Consider the following 14,270-nt stretch of genomic DNA (forward strand, 5'->3'; position numbering starts at 1 on the left):
CAGCTTAGGTCATAAGTTTCTGATGTTAACAATATTTAAGTTTTGATTCCAAATGCTCCCTGAATTTCCCACAGTTCTCTTAAACTTTCAGAAATAAATCACTACTTTATTAAGGGTCTGACAATATTAAGTAAAATCCTGTAACAGGTTTATTGGTATTATTATTATCACTGTTATTATTATCATCACATTTCAGTACCATAACTACTGTTTTTACTAAATAACATTCATTCGACATTTATTGAATTTCTCAGACAACAAGCATTAACAGAAGTAGAAAGATGAATAAAAAGTTCTCTGAACTTGAGAAACTCAGACCAGCAAAGAAGTCAACCTCAAAAAGTATCATAAGACAATGTGATCACTATTTTAATAGTTAGTATAAGGCAAGAGTCTGCAAACTATTTTTGCAAATATCCTAGGCTTTGTAGTTTATCTGTCCCAAGTATTCAACTCTGTCACTTTGGCACAAAACAGCTACAGACAATACATAAACAAATGGGAGTGGCTGTGTTCCAATAAGCTCTATTTACAAAAACTGGTGGCAGCAGGATTTGGCCTGTAGGCCATAGTTTGCCAACCCCTGGTATAAAGGGATTTAGAAGATGTCAGAGAAGACACTGTTTTGAACTGGGCACTGAAAAGAAGCAGCTGGCTAGGAGAAAAATAGAGGGAAGGGTGAAAAAAGTGAACATGAAAAGGCTAGAGGTTGAAAGAATTTGGTATGCCAAGATAACGGCAAATGGGGCTGGAGCACCAGATCCCAGAGGAGTGGGAAAGAACGGGAGGAAATAAAGCCATGAACACAGGTTAGGACAGATCTGTGATAACTGAGTGTGGGGCAGGAAAAGCCCCATATCAGAGATGATGCCCAGGTTTCTAGTTTGGATGCCTAAGGGTGCCCCATTATTAGGACAAAGAGATTCATTTGTTCACTTATCAGATACTGCTGTTTCTACTCCTCTGGTTCATCCAATGGCCTAAATTATTATTCTGTAACATCCACACATCATAATTGTCCACACTGCAATAATCTTTAAGAGGGTCTCCTAGTTCAGTTAAAATATTGTTAATCCAAAGTAATCTTACAGGGGCTTCCCTGGTGGCGCAGTGGTTAAGAATCCGCCTGCTAATAAACAAGTGGGACCTAATGAAACTTCAAAGCTTTTGCACAGCAAAGGAAACCATAAACAAGACGAAAAGACAACCCTCAGAATGGGAGAAAATATTTGCAAACGAATCAATGGACAAAGGATTAATCTCCAAAATATATAAACAGCTCATTCAGCTCAATATTAAAGAAACAAACACCCCAATCCAAAAATGGGCAGAAGACCTAAGTAGACATTTCTCCAAAGAAGACATACAGATGGCCACGAAGCACATGAAAAGATGCTCAACATCACTAATTATTAGAGAAATGCAAATCAAAACTACAATGAGGTATCACCTCACTCCTGTTAGAATGGGCATCATCAGAAAATCTACAAACAACAAATGCTGGAGAGGGTGTGGAGAAAAGGGAAACCTCTTGCACTGTTGGTGGGAATGTAAATTGATACAGCCACTATGGAGAACAATATGGAGGTTCCTTAAAAAACTAAAAATAGAATTACCATATGACCCAGCAATCCCACTACTGGGCATATACCCAGAGAAAACCGTAATTCAAAAAGACACATGCACCCGAATGTTCATTGCAGCACTATTTACAATAGCCAGGTCATGGAAGCAACCTAAATGCCCATCAGCAGACGAATGGATAAAGAAGTTGTGGTACATATACACAATGGAATATTACTCAGCCATAAAAAGGAACGAAATTGAGTCATTTGTTGAGACGTGGATGGATCTAGAGACTGTCATACAGAGTGAAGTAAGTCAGAAAGAGAAAAACAAATATCGTATATTAATGCATGTATGTGGAACCTAGAAAAATGGTACAGATGAGCCAGTTTGCAGGGCAGAAGTTGAGACACAGATGTAGAGAATGGACATATGGACACCAAGGGGGGAAAACTGCGGTGGGGTGGGGATGGTGGTGTGCTGAATTGGGCGATTGGGATTGACATGTATACATTGATGTGTATAAAATTGATGCCTAATAAGAACCTGCAGTATAAAAAAACAAACAAAACAACTAATACTATACTTTCATTGGGTTATTTGTATGGAAATATGTTAATATAAATGTTTCAGACATTACATGAAATTTCTAAAAATCTTATATTTGTACTTGTATGGAAATATGTATGGAAATATGTTAATATAAATGTTTCAGACATTACATGAAATTTCTAAAAATCTTATATGTTCTGGTATAATGTTATAAGTCATAATCCTAGTTATTACTTTAAAATGTATATCTCAGAAATAACTAATTTTCTTGTCAACTGCATTATTATGAACTTTCATCAAATCTTTAACCGTGGTCATTTTTAAGTCTTTTGTCATTTACAGACAGTTCTGGGTGTACCCTGATGATTTTGCAAATATGTTCCTATAAAAGGGTTTCATCTTCAAGAAATTCATGGAAAAGACTCTGACAAGTACAGGTTTCTGGTAACTGACTGTACTGCTGAACTGAATGAATAAGCATTTTCAGAACTCTAATGAAAAACTGATGAACTCATAAAAGTGCTAACAAAAGATCAAGATGAAAAAAAAAATTAATTACATGGGACTGAGTGAACTGATGAGGATGAGTATAATTTTTGTGACTTTCTGTCTGAATTAAAAAAAAAAAAAATCCCACAAGGACTCAGAGGCAAAGAATATACAAATCAATTTTCACTGCAAAGTAAAGGAGCTGTTACAGTGGAGGATTACTGGACTGAATGTCAATATTATGACATAGTATGAGTGTGTTATATGTTTGGTAATTGCAATCATTGTTGCTTTTGTTGTGGTCATCCATGTACAATGCTTGGTGTCAGTCTATTTATCTCTTGTAAAAATAAAATACAGTGTGTGTGTGTGAAAAAAAAAAAAAAAAGAATCCGCCTGCCAATGCAGGGGACACGGGTTCGAGACCTGGCCCGGGAGGATCCCACATGCTGCGGAGCAACTAAGCCCGTGCACCACAGCTACTGAGCCTGTGCTCTAGAGCCCGTGAGCCACAACTACTGAGCCCGTGCTCCACAACAAGAGAAGCCACCGCAATGAGAAGCCACCGCAATGAGAAGCCCACGCACCACAACAAAGTGTAGCCCCCCTGCTCTCCGCAACTAGAGAAAGCCCACGCACAGCAATGAAGACCAAATGCAGCCAAAAGTAAAATAAATAAAATAAATTTAAAAACAAAAACAAAAACAAAGGAATCCTACAATTACACAACAGTGTTTTGCACCTGAGTACTTGACATTTGCCCTTCCAAATTTCACCCTATCAAAATAGTTAATTTGCGCTGATAAACTAATGTCTAACATTGGCTAAGAATCTAGTCACACATTCAGTAGAGCAACTAATTTAATTGTCTTTGTGATTTGATTTGCACAACACTAAGAAACACCTCCTTACCCATTCCCACCCAAATATCCCATCCCAGATTTCTCCTGTGGCCATGAGATTTCCAGCATTAAAATATTAAGTATAGGAAGCTAATTAGATACTGCTTTAGTCAAGATCTGTCTTAGGGTCAATTAGTTGAGCAAGTTAAAAACTAATCACCAACCCAAATTCTTAGCCCTACATACTAGTCAGTTAAATGTTGATGAAAGGAAAGAGAAGGGTAGGAAATATTCAACAACACCAGGTGCCAGGAGGGGAAAAGTGGCAGCGGAGAAGGCACCAAAAGAGAAAGGACCACAACAGAGAGAGAAGGGAAGTCTAACATTTATCATGAAAAGTTAACATAAGAAACTCCATCCTGCAGCTACCTTTACTCCTTACTAGTGATACAAAACATGGAAAAACAATGCTTTCAGAAGCAAAGATATGTCCACATGAAGATTTACCTGTATCAAATATGTCGAGCAGATTAACCAAAGTTTCAAAAGCTGCAAGCCGCACACTGCTGCCTTCATCCCTAGAAAGTTCTATTAATTCAGGGAGCACCACACTTTTTGTAAGTTCTGTCCTGCACAATAAGCAATAGAAGAAAATAAATCAAACCAATACATTTTTATCAAGAACTTACTAAGAACAAGTCACTGAGCTAAGTGTTACAGAAAATAGGCAAAATCATAAAGATATGGCTCCTGCTGTCTGGAATCTTGCAGTCTGGCTGGGAAAGCATGATAGTATGAATTCAAGAAACATCGATAGCAATTGCATATTAACTTATGCAACTTATGGTAGTTGCTCAATATACTCGTTAAGTGAATGTATTGTTCTGACAACTAACATGGTTGAACAGTAAGATTGAATAGATGTTTATTAGCCACTTGTACTTCTTCTTTATGAAGTATATGTTCATTTTCTTTGCCCATTTGCCATATTATAAAAGTTGAGGGGAAATAAGGCATTATGGGGGACTTACATGTATGATACAAATATTTTCCCTTTTTCATTAGTTCCTCTTAGCAAACTGGATTATAGGTAATTTTTTTCAGGAAGTGGGTGCAGATTGCATATCGCCTAAACTAATATAATTATAAGAATATCCTTCTCTTCCCTCACATGTAAATTCTGCCCCAGCCAGACGTATATGGAATAGAAGTCTAAGGCTCTAAGGATCTAAAGATCCTAATCTCTGTACAAGCCCAGTTTTATCAGTCTAGATGCTAGTAACTACAACCTAACCCTTTCATGATGTCAAAAGCGGGTAAAATACAGGGTCAGGAATAACAAGATGAACGAAATAAGCAAGCTTGCCCAGAGAGCCATCCAGGAATTCTGGGGTCTGGCTGTGTGATAACAAATCTACCCCAGTGCTGGCCATGATTTGGAGTCATCTGATGGTAGCTGTCTGCTTCAGCTTAAATACTGATGATGATTCTGAGTTCTATGGTCAGCCAGGACAGCAAAATCAATTGGAGGAACCCTCTCCTTTGTGCCTTCTCCACTGACCTGTTCTAAGGAGACTGGGTCTGAAGAAACACTGGGGACCTACTCATCTCCAGCTCTCTTTTCACAAGTTGCCTCTAGCGTTCTGGCTTGGCCCTCCCCTACATGCTCCCCCTTCATCAACAGACTTCCAATCTGACAAAAGACAAAAATAAGGGCAGAGGACAAGAACCAACCATCAATCCCATTATATCTGAATTTTACAATCTGCGTCTGACAAAGGCAATCATGGGTCTGCTTTTTGTCACTATATATTAGTTTGTATTTGACATACGGTATATATCCTTTTGTGTCTGACTTATTTCCCTTAACATACTGATTTTGAGATTCATTCATGATATAATATCACATGTATCAGTACTTCATTCCTTTTTTTTTTTTTTAATTTATTTTATTTTTATTTTTGGCTGTGTTGGGTCTTCGTTTCTGTGCGAGGGCTTTCTCTAGTTGCGGCGAGCGGGGGCCACTCTTCATCACGGTGCGCGGGCCTCTCACTATCGCGGCCTCTCTTGTTGCGGGGCACAGGCTCCAGACGTGCAGGCTCAGTAATTGTGGCACACGGGCCTAGTTGCTCCGCGGCATGTGGGATCCTCCCAGACCAGGGCTCGAACTCGTGTCCCCCGCATTGGCAGGCAGATTCTTAACCACTGCGCCACCAGGGAAGTCCCAAGTTTATAGTTTTAGCTTTCATATTTAGGTTTATTATAGATTTCAAGTTAGTCGTTGTGTATGGTGAGAGGTGAGAATCGATGTTCAGTTTTTTTCTCTTATGAATATCCAGTTATCCCAGTATCATGTTTTGAAAAGACTTTCCTTTCCTCATTAAATTGCTTTGACACTCTATTGAAAAATCAATCCACCATAATCTATTTCTGGATTCTCTCTTCTCTTCCACTGATACGTATGTCTATCCTTTTACCAACATTACATTCTTTTGATTACTGTAGTTTTATTATAAGTCTTGAAAACAGGTAATGCACAGTCTTTGTAATTTTTTTTTTTTTAGACTGCTTTGGCTCTTCTAGGTCACTTGCATTTTCATATAAATTTTAGAATCACCTTCTACAAAACAGCACAAGTTTGGTCGAGACTGCATTGAATTGCTAGATCAACTTGGGGAGAATTGACATTTTAACAATATTAACAATATTGAGTCTTCCAATTCATGAATATGGTATATATCTATTTGCTTTTAAAAATTTCTCTCAACATTGTTTTATGGTTTTTCAGTGTAGAGTGTAGAGTTTTCGGTGTAGGTCTTGTACCTTTTTTGTTAAGTTAAATAAGTGGAATTTTAAAATTTCATTCAAATTTTTAAATTTAAATTTTCATTCTCTAACTATCTTTTGCTAGTATACAAAAACACAATTGATTTCTGTATGTTAACCTTGTATCCTGAAACATCCTTAAATCCATTTACTAGTTCTAATAGCTGTTTTGTAAATTACTGAAGATTTTCTATGTAAACAGCAATGTCATCTACGAATAGAAAACAATTTACTTCTTCCTTTCAGATCTTTAGACCTTTTAGGTTTTTGTCTTCTTGCCTTATTTCAATGGCTAGAACCTCCGGTACAGATTGAATAAAAGTGATGAAAACTATCCTTGCCAGCTGTTACCATAGGGGGACAGCATTCAATATCTACCATTAAGTATGATGTTAGCTATAGGTTTTTCTTTCATACATGCCCTTTATCAGATTAAGGAAGTTTCCTTCATCCCTAGCTTCCTGAGAGTTTTTAATCATGAATGGATGCTGAATTTTGTCACATATTGTAATGGGAGGATTTTCAGGTTATCTTGTTTAGTATATCACCATAATTAGAAGTCTGAACAACTTTTTCAAAAGTATGTTCTTTCTTTCCGATCTTAGTGCTGTATGTTCTCCCCCTCTAACACTGAAGGATCATTTTGTAGATCCCAAGTCTGTTTTTCTTTTCTCTTTGGTCATCCCTGTACAAGGAGAAGTCTATTCAGCACACTTGTTTTCTTGTAATGATTGTGTATGACCTCTTCATAATACTATTCGCTATTAATCTGATAGTCTAAGAATTGTCCTCTTTGATCCTAAACTGGTGCACAATCCATAGTGGCTTTCTAGTGTTTTGCAGCTTTTATTTCATATGGATATGCTAGCTTGAGAAGAATCTCTTCATTTTGCTTCCTGATCATCTTACTAATAAATAATAGTGCTCACTTCTGGTTAAACTAAAATGGTCAGTAAATCTTCCCTTGCTAGCCACAGCAAACACAAAATTACAAACCCAATTCTGTTCTGTTCTTGGGCCTCTTCCCAGCACATCTCAATCCCAAATGCCTTACGAACATAACTCCCAGTGCAGTAGTATCAAACCAGTGCCAATCTCTGAAGTTTTCTCTTCCTAATTCCTTTCACCTATCTCAGGGCCTCATCTAGCCTTGACTATAAGAAAATTTCTCTTGGTAACTATCAGATCTTAACAATATTCCTAATTTTCAATGCTGAAAGAAAAAAGCCTGTGTACCTCTCTTTAGTTTTATGTATTTATCAAAGGGAGAATAAAGAATATGAATCAGGTCTTAGTAATTTTCAGCCAGCATAACACAAAAGTCCTATAATTATGTCTTTAATAATATGTAAGAACTCAAAATTAAATAAATATTATATAACCAAGCATTCTAACTTAACAAGTGCATTCTAACTTAACAAGCTAGGTAGATTCTTTCTAGTTTTACTTTTATAAATTAATCCTTAAGCAATAATCATATATTAATTTTCAGAAGACCCATCCATTGTGTCAACATTTCAGCGACAAAAAAAAAAAAAACAGAATACAAAAAGACAACAGCATATTCTCCTAATAGGTTCTGATCTTGGTTAAGGGGCACAGATCTGGGCAAGACTGAATTAATTATGGTCCACAATGATCCAGAGTCAGCCTAGCCTTAGAAGACCTAACAGAAGGAAAGAAGTTGGTTCTGAGATCAAGGTTAGGGAACTGATTATTCTGTTGAAGTGTTAAGCTTCCACACAATACTTAAATTCTACTCAGCAAGGGTGGACGCAGGACAGAGGACACTACTCTACCCTGAATCTGTATGACATTCTAAAGTATTTCTAAAGCCTTCAATATTGGCCCAGATTTTTTTAAACTTAGCAATTTTAATGGCAACAACCTGATTGTCCTTGCTTGTGAAACAAAGAACCAGGAGAAATCACTGCAATTTCTAGTTAAAAATGAGAGGTTCCAAAGTTTTTTGTACCAATTTAGGATACTTGGGGAAAAAAAACTGTTTCCAAAGACGGTTTTTAGATAAAATTCCCTTTAATATCATACTTACACCTTGGCATGAGATTAGTTTTTACAGGTGAGGAGAAGAGACTGCCCTATCCCTCTCCTTCCTGAGCTTCACACACCCCGAAGACAAGGAGACCAACAAAGCAGACACTGGAAGCACAGAGCCGCACAGGAGACAAAGACTTCCACTGAGTAATTTCATCTGAAATGACCCAGTACTACAGCTGCCAGCTAAAAGATATGGTACAGCTATAGTCTGAGCATGGTATATTATATTCAAAGCACGGACATTTTTCCCTTCCTGGATCTAGGGGTTTGGAATGATAAGTAAGTAACTAAGGAAAAAAAGGAAAGAAATTAACATTAACCCACCATACTAAACATCTTCACTTTTATCTCTTTTAATATAAACACATCAGAAGGTACTTACTATCATCATTTTTAAAGATCATATAAAGCTTAGCTCTTTAAAAGCATGCTTTCATGGAATACAGAACAGGATACACATGTCTGACAATCCAGAAATAAAACTGTAACAAAAGGTATTGAAAGTATACTTACCCAATGCCCTGAGCTATATTTTCTAATTGCCGACACATACAAGATCGAACTTCGTACTCGACATCTTGACAGAGTGATTTTACCAAGGGAAGAATTTCTCTTTTAATGCTTAGAGAGAGAGGAAAGAAACATGCAAATGGGTGAGTATTTTAGAATAATTAATATTTTCAAAAAATTATCCTCAAAATCTTAGCTTAATAATAACAAACATACCTTAATAAAGAACTTTATCATTTACAATGTATATTTACATATGTTATTACATTTGGATGTTAACAGCTACTTTTAAATTATGTATATGACTGAGTCTTTTTAAAATAATGGTTAATTTGTAATTGGCAGCTAAACCGTCTTAGCTAAGATAAAAGGCTATAAGCAAGTGGACTATCTGATTCTAGCAACCATCAACCAAAATATTCGTCAATTTTATATCTTCCTCTTGTGTCATAATTACACAACATTCCATTCTTTCCACTTGGTATTTATCATCTGGGCAGAGTGTAGCATATAAATTATAAACATTCTCTATAAAACCTCAAAGTAAGATAAATTATTCAATATAATGAATTCATAGCAATGATGGAAAAAAGCTGATGGAAAAAAGCAGAAATCTATCTCTATGTCAATGTTTACCAATTTTTGAAGTCTGTAAGATAATTTTATTTTATCCTCAAAACTACACAAGGTATGTGACAGAGATGACTAAGATGGGAAATAGAAAAAAAAGTTACCCTTATTGATTTTGAAAGGCCATATCAAGAAGAAATGCATCTGAATAAGTAGACTTCTGAGAATTCTATATTCTGTAAATTTAAATCAGTTAAACTGTATACAGTATGGAATAATACAAATCTAATATAATTATTAATAATATAGTCATTATACATTTTAAATCAATTTAATAAAGTAGACAAAAAATTATATACAAATACTCACGCAAGGGCATCAAATTTGTTGGTCAATTTTCCTAAAATTTTACAACTAACTAAACGAGACTGGACTGTTTGGGAAAGTTGTGCCTTGGAAACAAGTGGATTCAAAATCTAAAGAGAAAAGATTTAGAGAACAAATTCACAAAATTTTATATATTCTTGACACTAATGTCAGCTATTTTCTTCAAAGAATATTTTAATGTTCTAAATGTTTTTATAGAACCTCAATTACATTTGGAGGTGCATGTTTGTTCATCACCTGGATCTCATTTTATTTGCCTTCTTGGATTATTAAGGTAAAGATGATGATAAATTATGCAATCAAAAACAATTAGGCAGGGGGCTTCCCTGGTGGCGCAGTGGTTGAGAATCTGCCTGCTAATGCAGGGGACACGGGTTCGAGCCCTGGTCTGGGAAGATCCCACATGCCGCGGAGCAACTAGGCCCGTGAGCCACAACTACTGAGCCTGCGCATCTGGAGCCTGTGCTCCGCAACAAGAGAGGCCGCGATAGTGAGAGGCCCGCGCACCGCGATGAAGAGTGGCCCCCGCTTGCCGCAACTAGAGGAAGCCCTCGCACAGAAACGAAGACTCAACACAGCCAAATAAATAAATAAATAAATAAATGAATAATAATTAAAGGTGCTAATAATTTAAAAAAAAACAACAACAATTAGGCACCAAAAAAATTGAATTAAAGCTTATGTTGAATTCTTTAATGATCTGTTTGCACATATAGTTGTGAAATATACATTTTTCAAAAGAAAAAAAGCAAGTTAATTATTAGATACCCTGAAATTTGTTTTTGTTCCATGTAGATTAATTTTTACATTTGTCCTGAAGCAAGCAAAACATTATAACTTCAAAAAGATTCTATTAAGGTAATTCTGTCATTTGAATACAACAGCCCAACTCTGATACTGTATTGTGTATGCCCTGGGCACTCGAACTCAACAGCATGACAGACTGCAAAGAATTATGAAGATCAGACCCTGATTCTGGTCCCAGCTATTTAATTTGTCGAAGTAATCTTGCTATTTCTCATCCCAAGGTTTCTCATCTACTTAAAATGGAGATCAGAATACTAGGTGGTACTACGATCCCCCCAGGTTCTAACTATAACTCTAATCAAAGGGTCAACTTTTTTCCTCTCAACAGAGTAGCCAGAGTTACTGAATGTATAATGATAAATATAATTTGAAAGTCAAAGATCTGACATAAAAGGCATATTTAAAAATCTTAAAAATCACACGTTAAATAATATGCGACATTCTAGAGTAAAAACTGCATTCTCATACACCACTAATCAAAAAGTATAAATATGTCAACATTACGTTCAATATTTAAATATGTGTAATCATCTAGATGTTTGGCATCAAGTATACAAACATCCTTATAACTGGGTAGATCTTCCCATTTTCAAGCAAGTGTTTTGGCACTGAGCTAGGGCCATAATCTGTACGAGGGCAAAGAAGGGCAACTACACTTAACGAAATCCACACAGGACATTTTATTGACTGATAACTCTTTTCAAACAGGACATACTTGAAAGGAAATTCATATAGAAATAATGTTCAAAGAATGAAAAATCATTTCTTTAAAGAATAAGTTTCCTAATTTTCCTGTTCTCTCATCTTAATTTGCTAAAACTTTAGAGAAGGGTCTGTTGAACAATATTGAACATTAAAGAGCAAACAACAAATTGGTAACATTATTTGCAACAAATATAACAAAGGATTGGCAACCCTGACAGATAAATAGCACATAAAAACAGTGATCAAAGGATATGATCAGATAATTCCAAGAGAACAGAGGTGAAATATAATAATATATGAGAAAATATTCAACAGCATAATAATCAAAAAATGTCCAATTAAAATGTAATTCCATTTTTGGCCCATCAAATTTAACTGGAATGCTATTGCTGATGAAAGCCCAGGGAAACAGGCATTTTCTCATATTACTACTCAAGAGCCTTAAGAATATTAATGCCCTCTAACCTAGTAATTCCACTTTTTTGGAAGTTACAGTTAAGGAAATAATCTGAAAAACAGGAAAAGCTCTACAGAGATGTTCATAATTGCCTTATTTTGATAATAAAACACTGAAAACAGGCTTAAATGTTTAATATGTAAGTAAAATATTTGTAGCTACTACCAAATGAGTAATATGAGAAAATAATAAAGAAAATAAAGCTAAGTGAAAAACAACCATATATAAATTCAATATGATCACTAACATGGCAAATAGCACCATATACAGGGGGAAAAAGTCTGAAATGAAAATACGTCAGAATGTTAGAAGTAGCTAAGTACAGAACCATGATTTTTCTTCCTTCTATATTTTGTACTACCCAAATTTTCTGTGATGAATATGTGCTGCTTTCAGAGTAGGAAATAACTTTATTCTTTTTTGAAATACCGTTTCTATCAAAAATGAAAACAACAAAAACCTTAGAGTGACTTAAATACTAGAATTTACAAAAAAAAAAAAAAAAATGTATTACCTCATGCCTTAGGGTTTCTTTGGGCAATACTTCTATCACAGACAGAAGAGTTTCCAGCCATGCGTTGCTGACACCTGATTGACAAAGATAAAACATGCCAACTTAACTATCTCACTTACAAATTCAGTTTCAACTTAGCCACTAATATTTACAAGAGTATTTAATAGTAAAATGGCAATAATTATTTTTATTACTATTATAAGAAGTTTCTCTATTTTTCTGTCTTAGCCAATATCTGGAAAACATTTATATCTTTAAAATTAATACTGAGGGGCTATCTTTAACCCAAAGTGTGCATTTTTCTTGTACTACAATACTATAAACACAGATGTTGTAAAAGAAACAAATCTAAGAAAAAAGTATATATCATAAGATGAACCAATGGGTCTTCAGGCTTCAAGGGCACTGAATTTTGCGGTTTTTGTACAAAAATAATCATTGCTATTTTTAGTCACACCACTGATCAACTGTTAGGCAGCACAGTCTCATTCAGTTATGGTCATCAGCCTAACATAATTCAAATACCATCACAGCCACATAGAAGAAACAATAAGTACATATACGGTGAAGCACGTCAGGCCCCTGACCTGCGTCCCTGTGCTCCAGATGCAGTAGAATGACTTGGAGGAAGGAGTGGGCATATGTATGAATCGACACTGATTCTTCCTGTAGAATGGTCAAAAATGATACCGCAGCCGTTAACTGCATTTCCACTCCTGCAACATGCAGGACCTCCTGTATAATCAGAAAGAGTGTGCTATTATATAGATGAGAGATCAGAAAATTACAACTTTTTAAAAATCCAAGGTCGTAGAAACCAAACATAGTCATATTGTACAAAATAACTATATATGACCTTTAAGGATATGTACTTCCTTTTATTACTTTGAGAAAACTATATTAATCTGCTCCTGATTGTTTAACTTATTAGACCACATAACGTTTATATCTATTGGGTTGGCCAAAAAGTTCGTTCGGGGTTTTCTGTAACAGCATATATATATTCAATATATATAATTTTTTTTGGCCACGCCACGTGGCATGTGGGATCTTAGTTACCCGACCAGGAATAGAACCGGCGCCGCCTGCGTGGAAGCGCAGAGTCTTAACAACTGAACCGCCAGGGAAGTCCCTAGACCACATAAAGTTTAAATGTCTTAGGAATTTATGAAATAACACTCCATTGCTTTATTGCATAAAAATTTTAAAAAGTACATAAACATTTAGATAATAGAATAGTCATTTTTAATAGATCTCAATTTCTGTTTTGCTCTTTGTATTGTACAGTTTGCCATTCCCACCTATAACAATAACGTCAAAGCTCAATCGCATGTGTTTTTATTACTTGTATTTCTGCTTCAAAAAATAAATATTATGCATTCCACTATAAAAAAGGAATACACTTAAGATTGTGCAAATGTATTTTCCCCTTTAAACAAGTGACAAGAACACAAATTACTACAAAGTAAACTGTATTTTTAAAAAGGAATTTTTTAAAATATAAGAATGCTTTTAAAAATTAATTATATTCATAGCCATCTCCACTCACCTTTTAAAGTCAAAGCCTACATCACAATAGTTTAACACATCAAAGAGTCAAAAAAAACCCCTATCTTTCATATAAACCTCACCAAAGATATCACCTGTACTTCTCTAGAAGACTGTGTGGGTGTGCATAATGCAAAGGCAGCTAAAAGTCTTACTTTGTTTAATCAATTGTGGCAACTACTGGAATTTCCCTTGTATGCCTATTTTATAACTAATAGAGTAAAGTTGGTAGAACAAGGTGGAACTTGCAACCATAAAACAAAGTTTCATATCTGTGATCTTAGGAAAATTAGTCTTTCTGCATTATTTCCTAATATATAAAATGTAAATTATGGCTTTATCTTCTTAGAGATTTGATTGAAATCATTTAAATAGCACTTTTATGACTTACCAACTTGTGCAAACTGAGCATTTACATAATGACCATTGTACATCCAAC

General features: G+C 35.3%; 1 protein-coding gene across 3 annotated transcripts in view; it reads right to left on the reverse strand.

The window, feature by feature from the left end:
- The window catches only part of PPP4R4 (protein phosphatase 4 regulatory subunit 4), a 114,889-nt gene that overhangs the window by 40,509 nt on the left and 60,110 nt on the right, over positions 1-14,270 (reverse strand). For 2 of the 3 annotated variants that reach the window (XM_068552736.1, XM_068552645.1), the window contains exons 4-8: positions 12,871-13,018; positions 12,284-12,357; positions 9,783-9,889; positions 8,847-8,954; positions 3,957-4,078 (exon numbers count right to left, since the gene is read on the reverse strand). In XM_068552736.1, coding sequence (XP_068408837.1) covers positions 3,957-4,078; positions 8,847-8,954; positions 9,783-9,889; positions 12,284-12,357; positions 12,871-13,018 — 559 coding nt within the window. The remainder of the gene's footprint in view (positions 1-3,956; positions 4,079-8,846; positions 8,955-9,782; positions 9,890-12,283; positions 12,358-12,870; positions 13,019-14,270) is intronic. The other variant, XM_068552804.1, reaches the window with a different exon arrangement.

This window comes from Eschrichtius robustus, chromosome 1 (genome assembly GCF_028021215.1).
Source record: "Eschrichtius robustus isolate mEscRob2 chromosome 1, mEscRob2.pri, whole genome shotgun sequence".
Taxonomy (NCBI): domain Eukaryota; kingdom Metazoa; phylum Chordata; class Mammalia; order Artiodactyla; family Eschrichtiidae; genus Eschrichtius; species Eschrichtius robustus.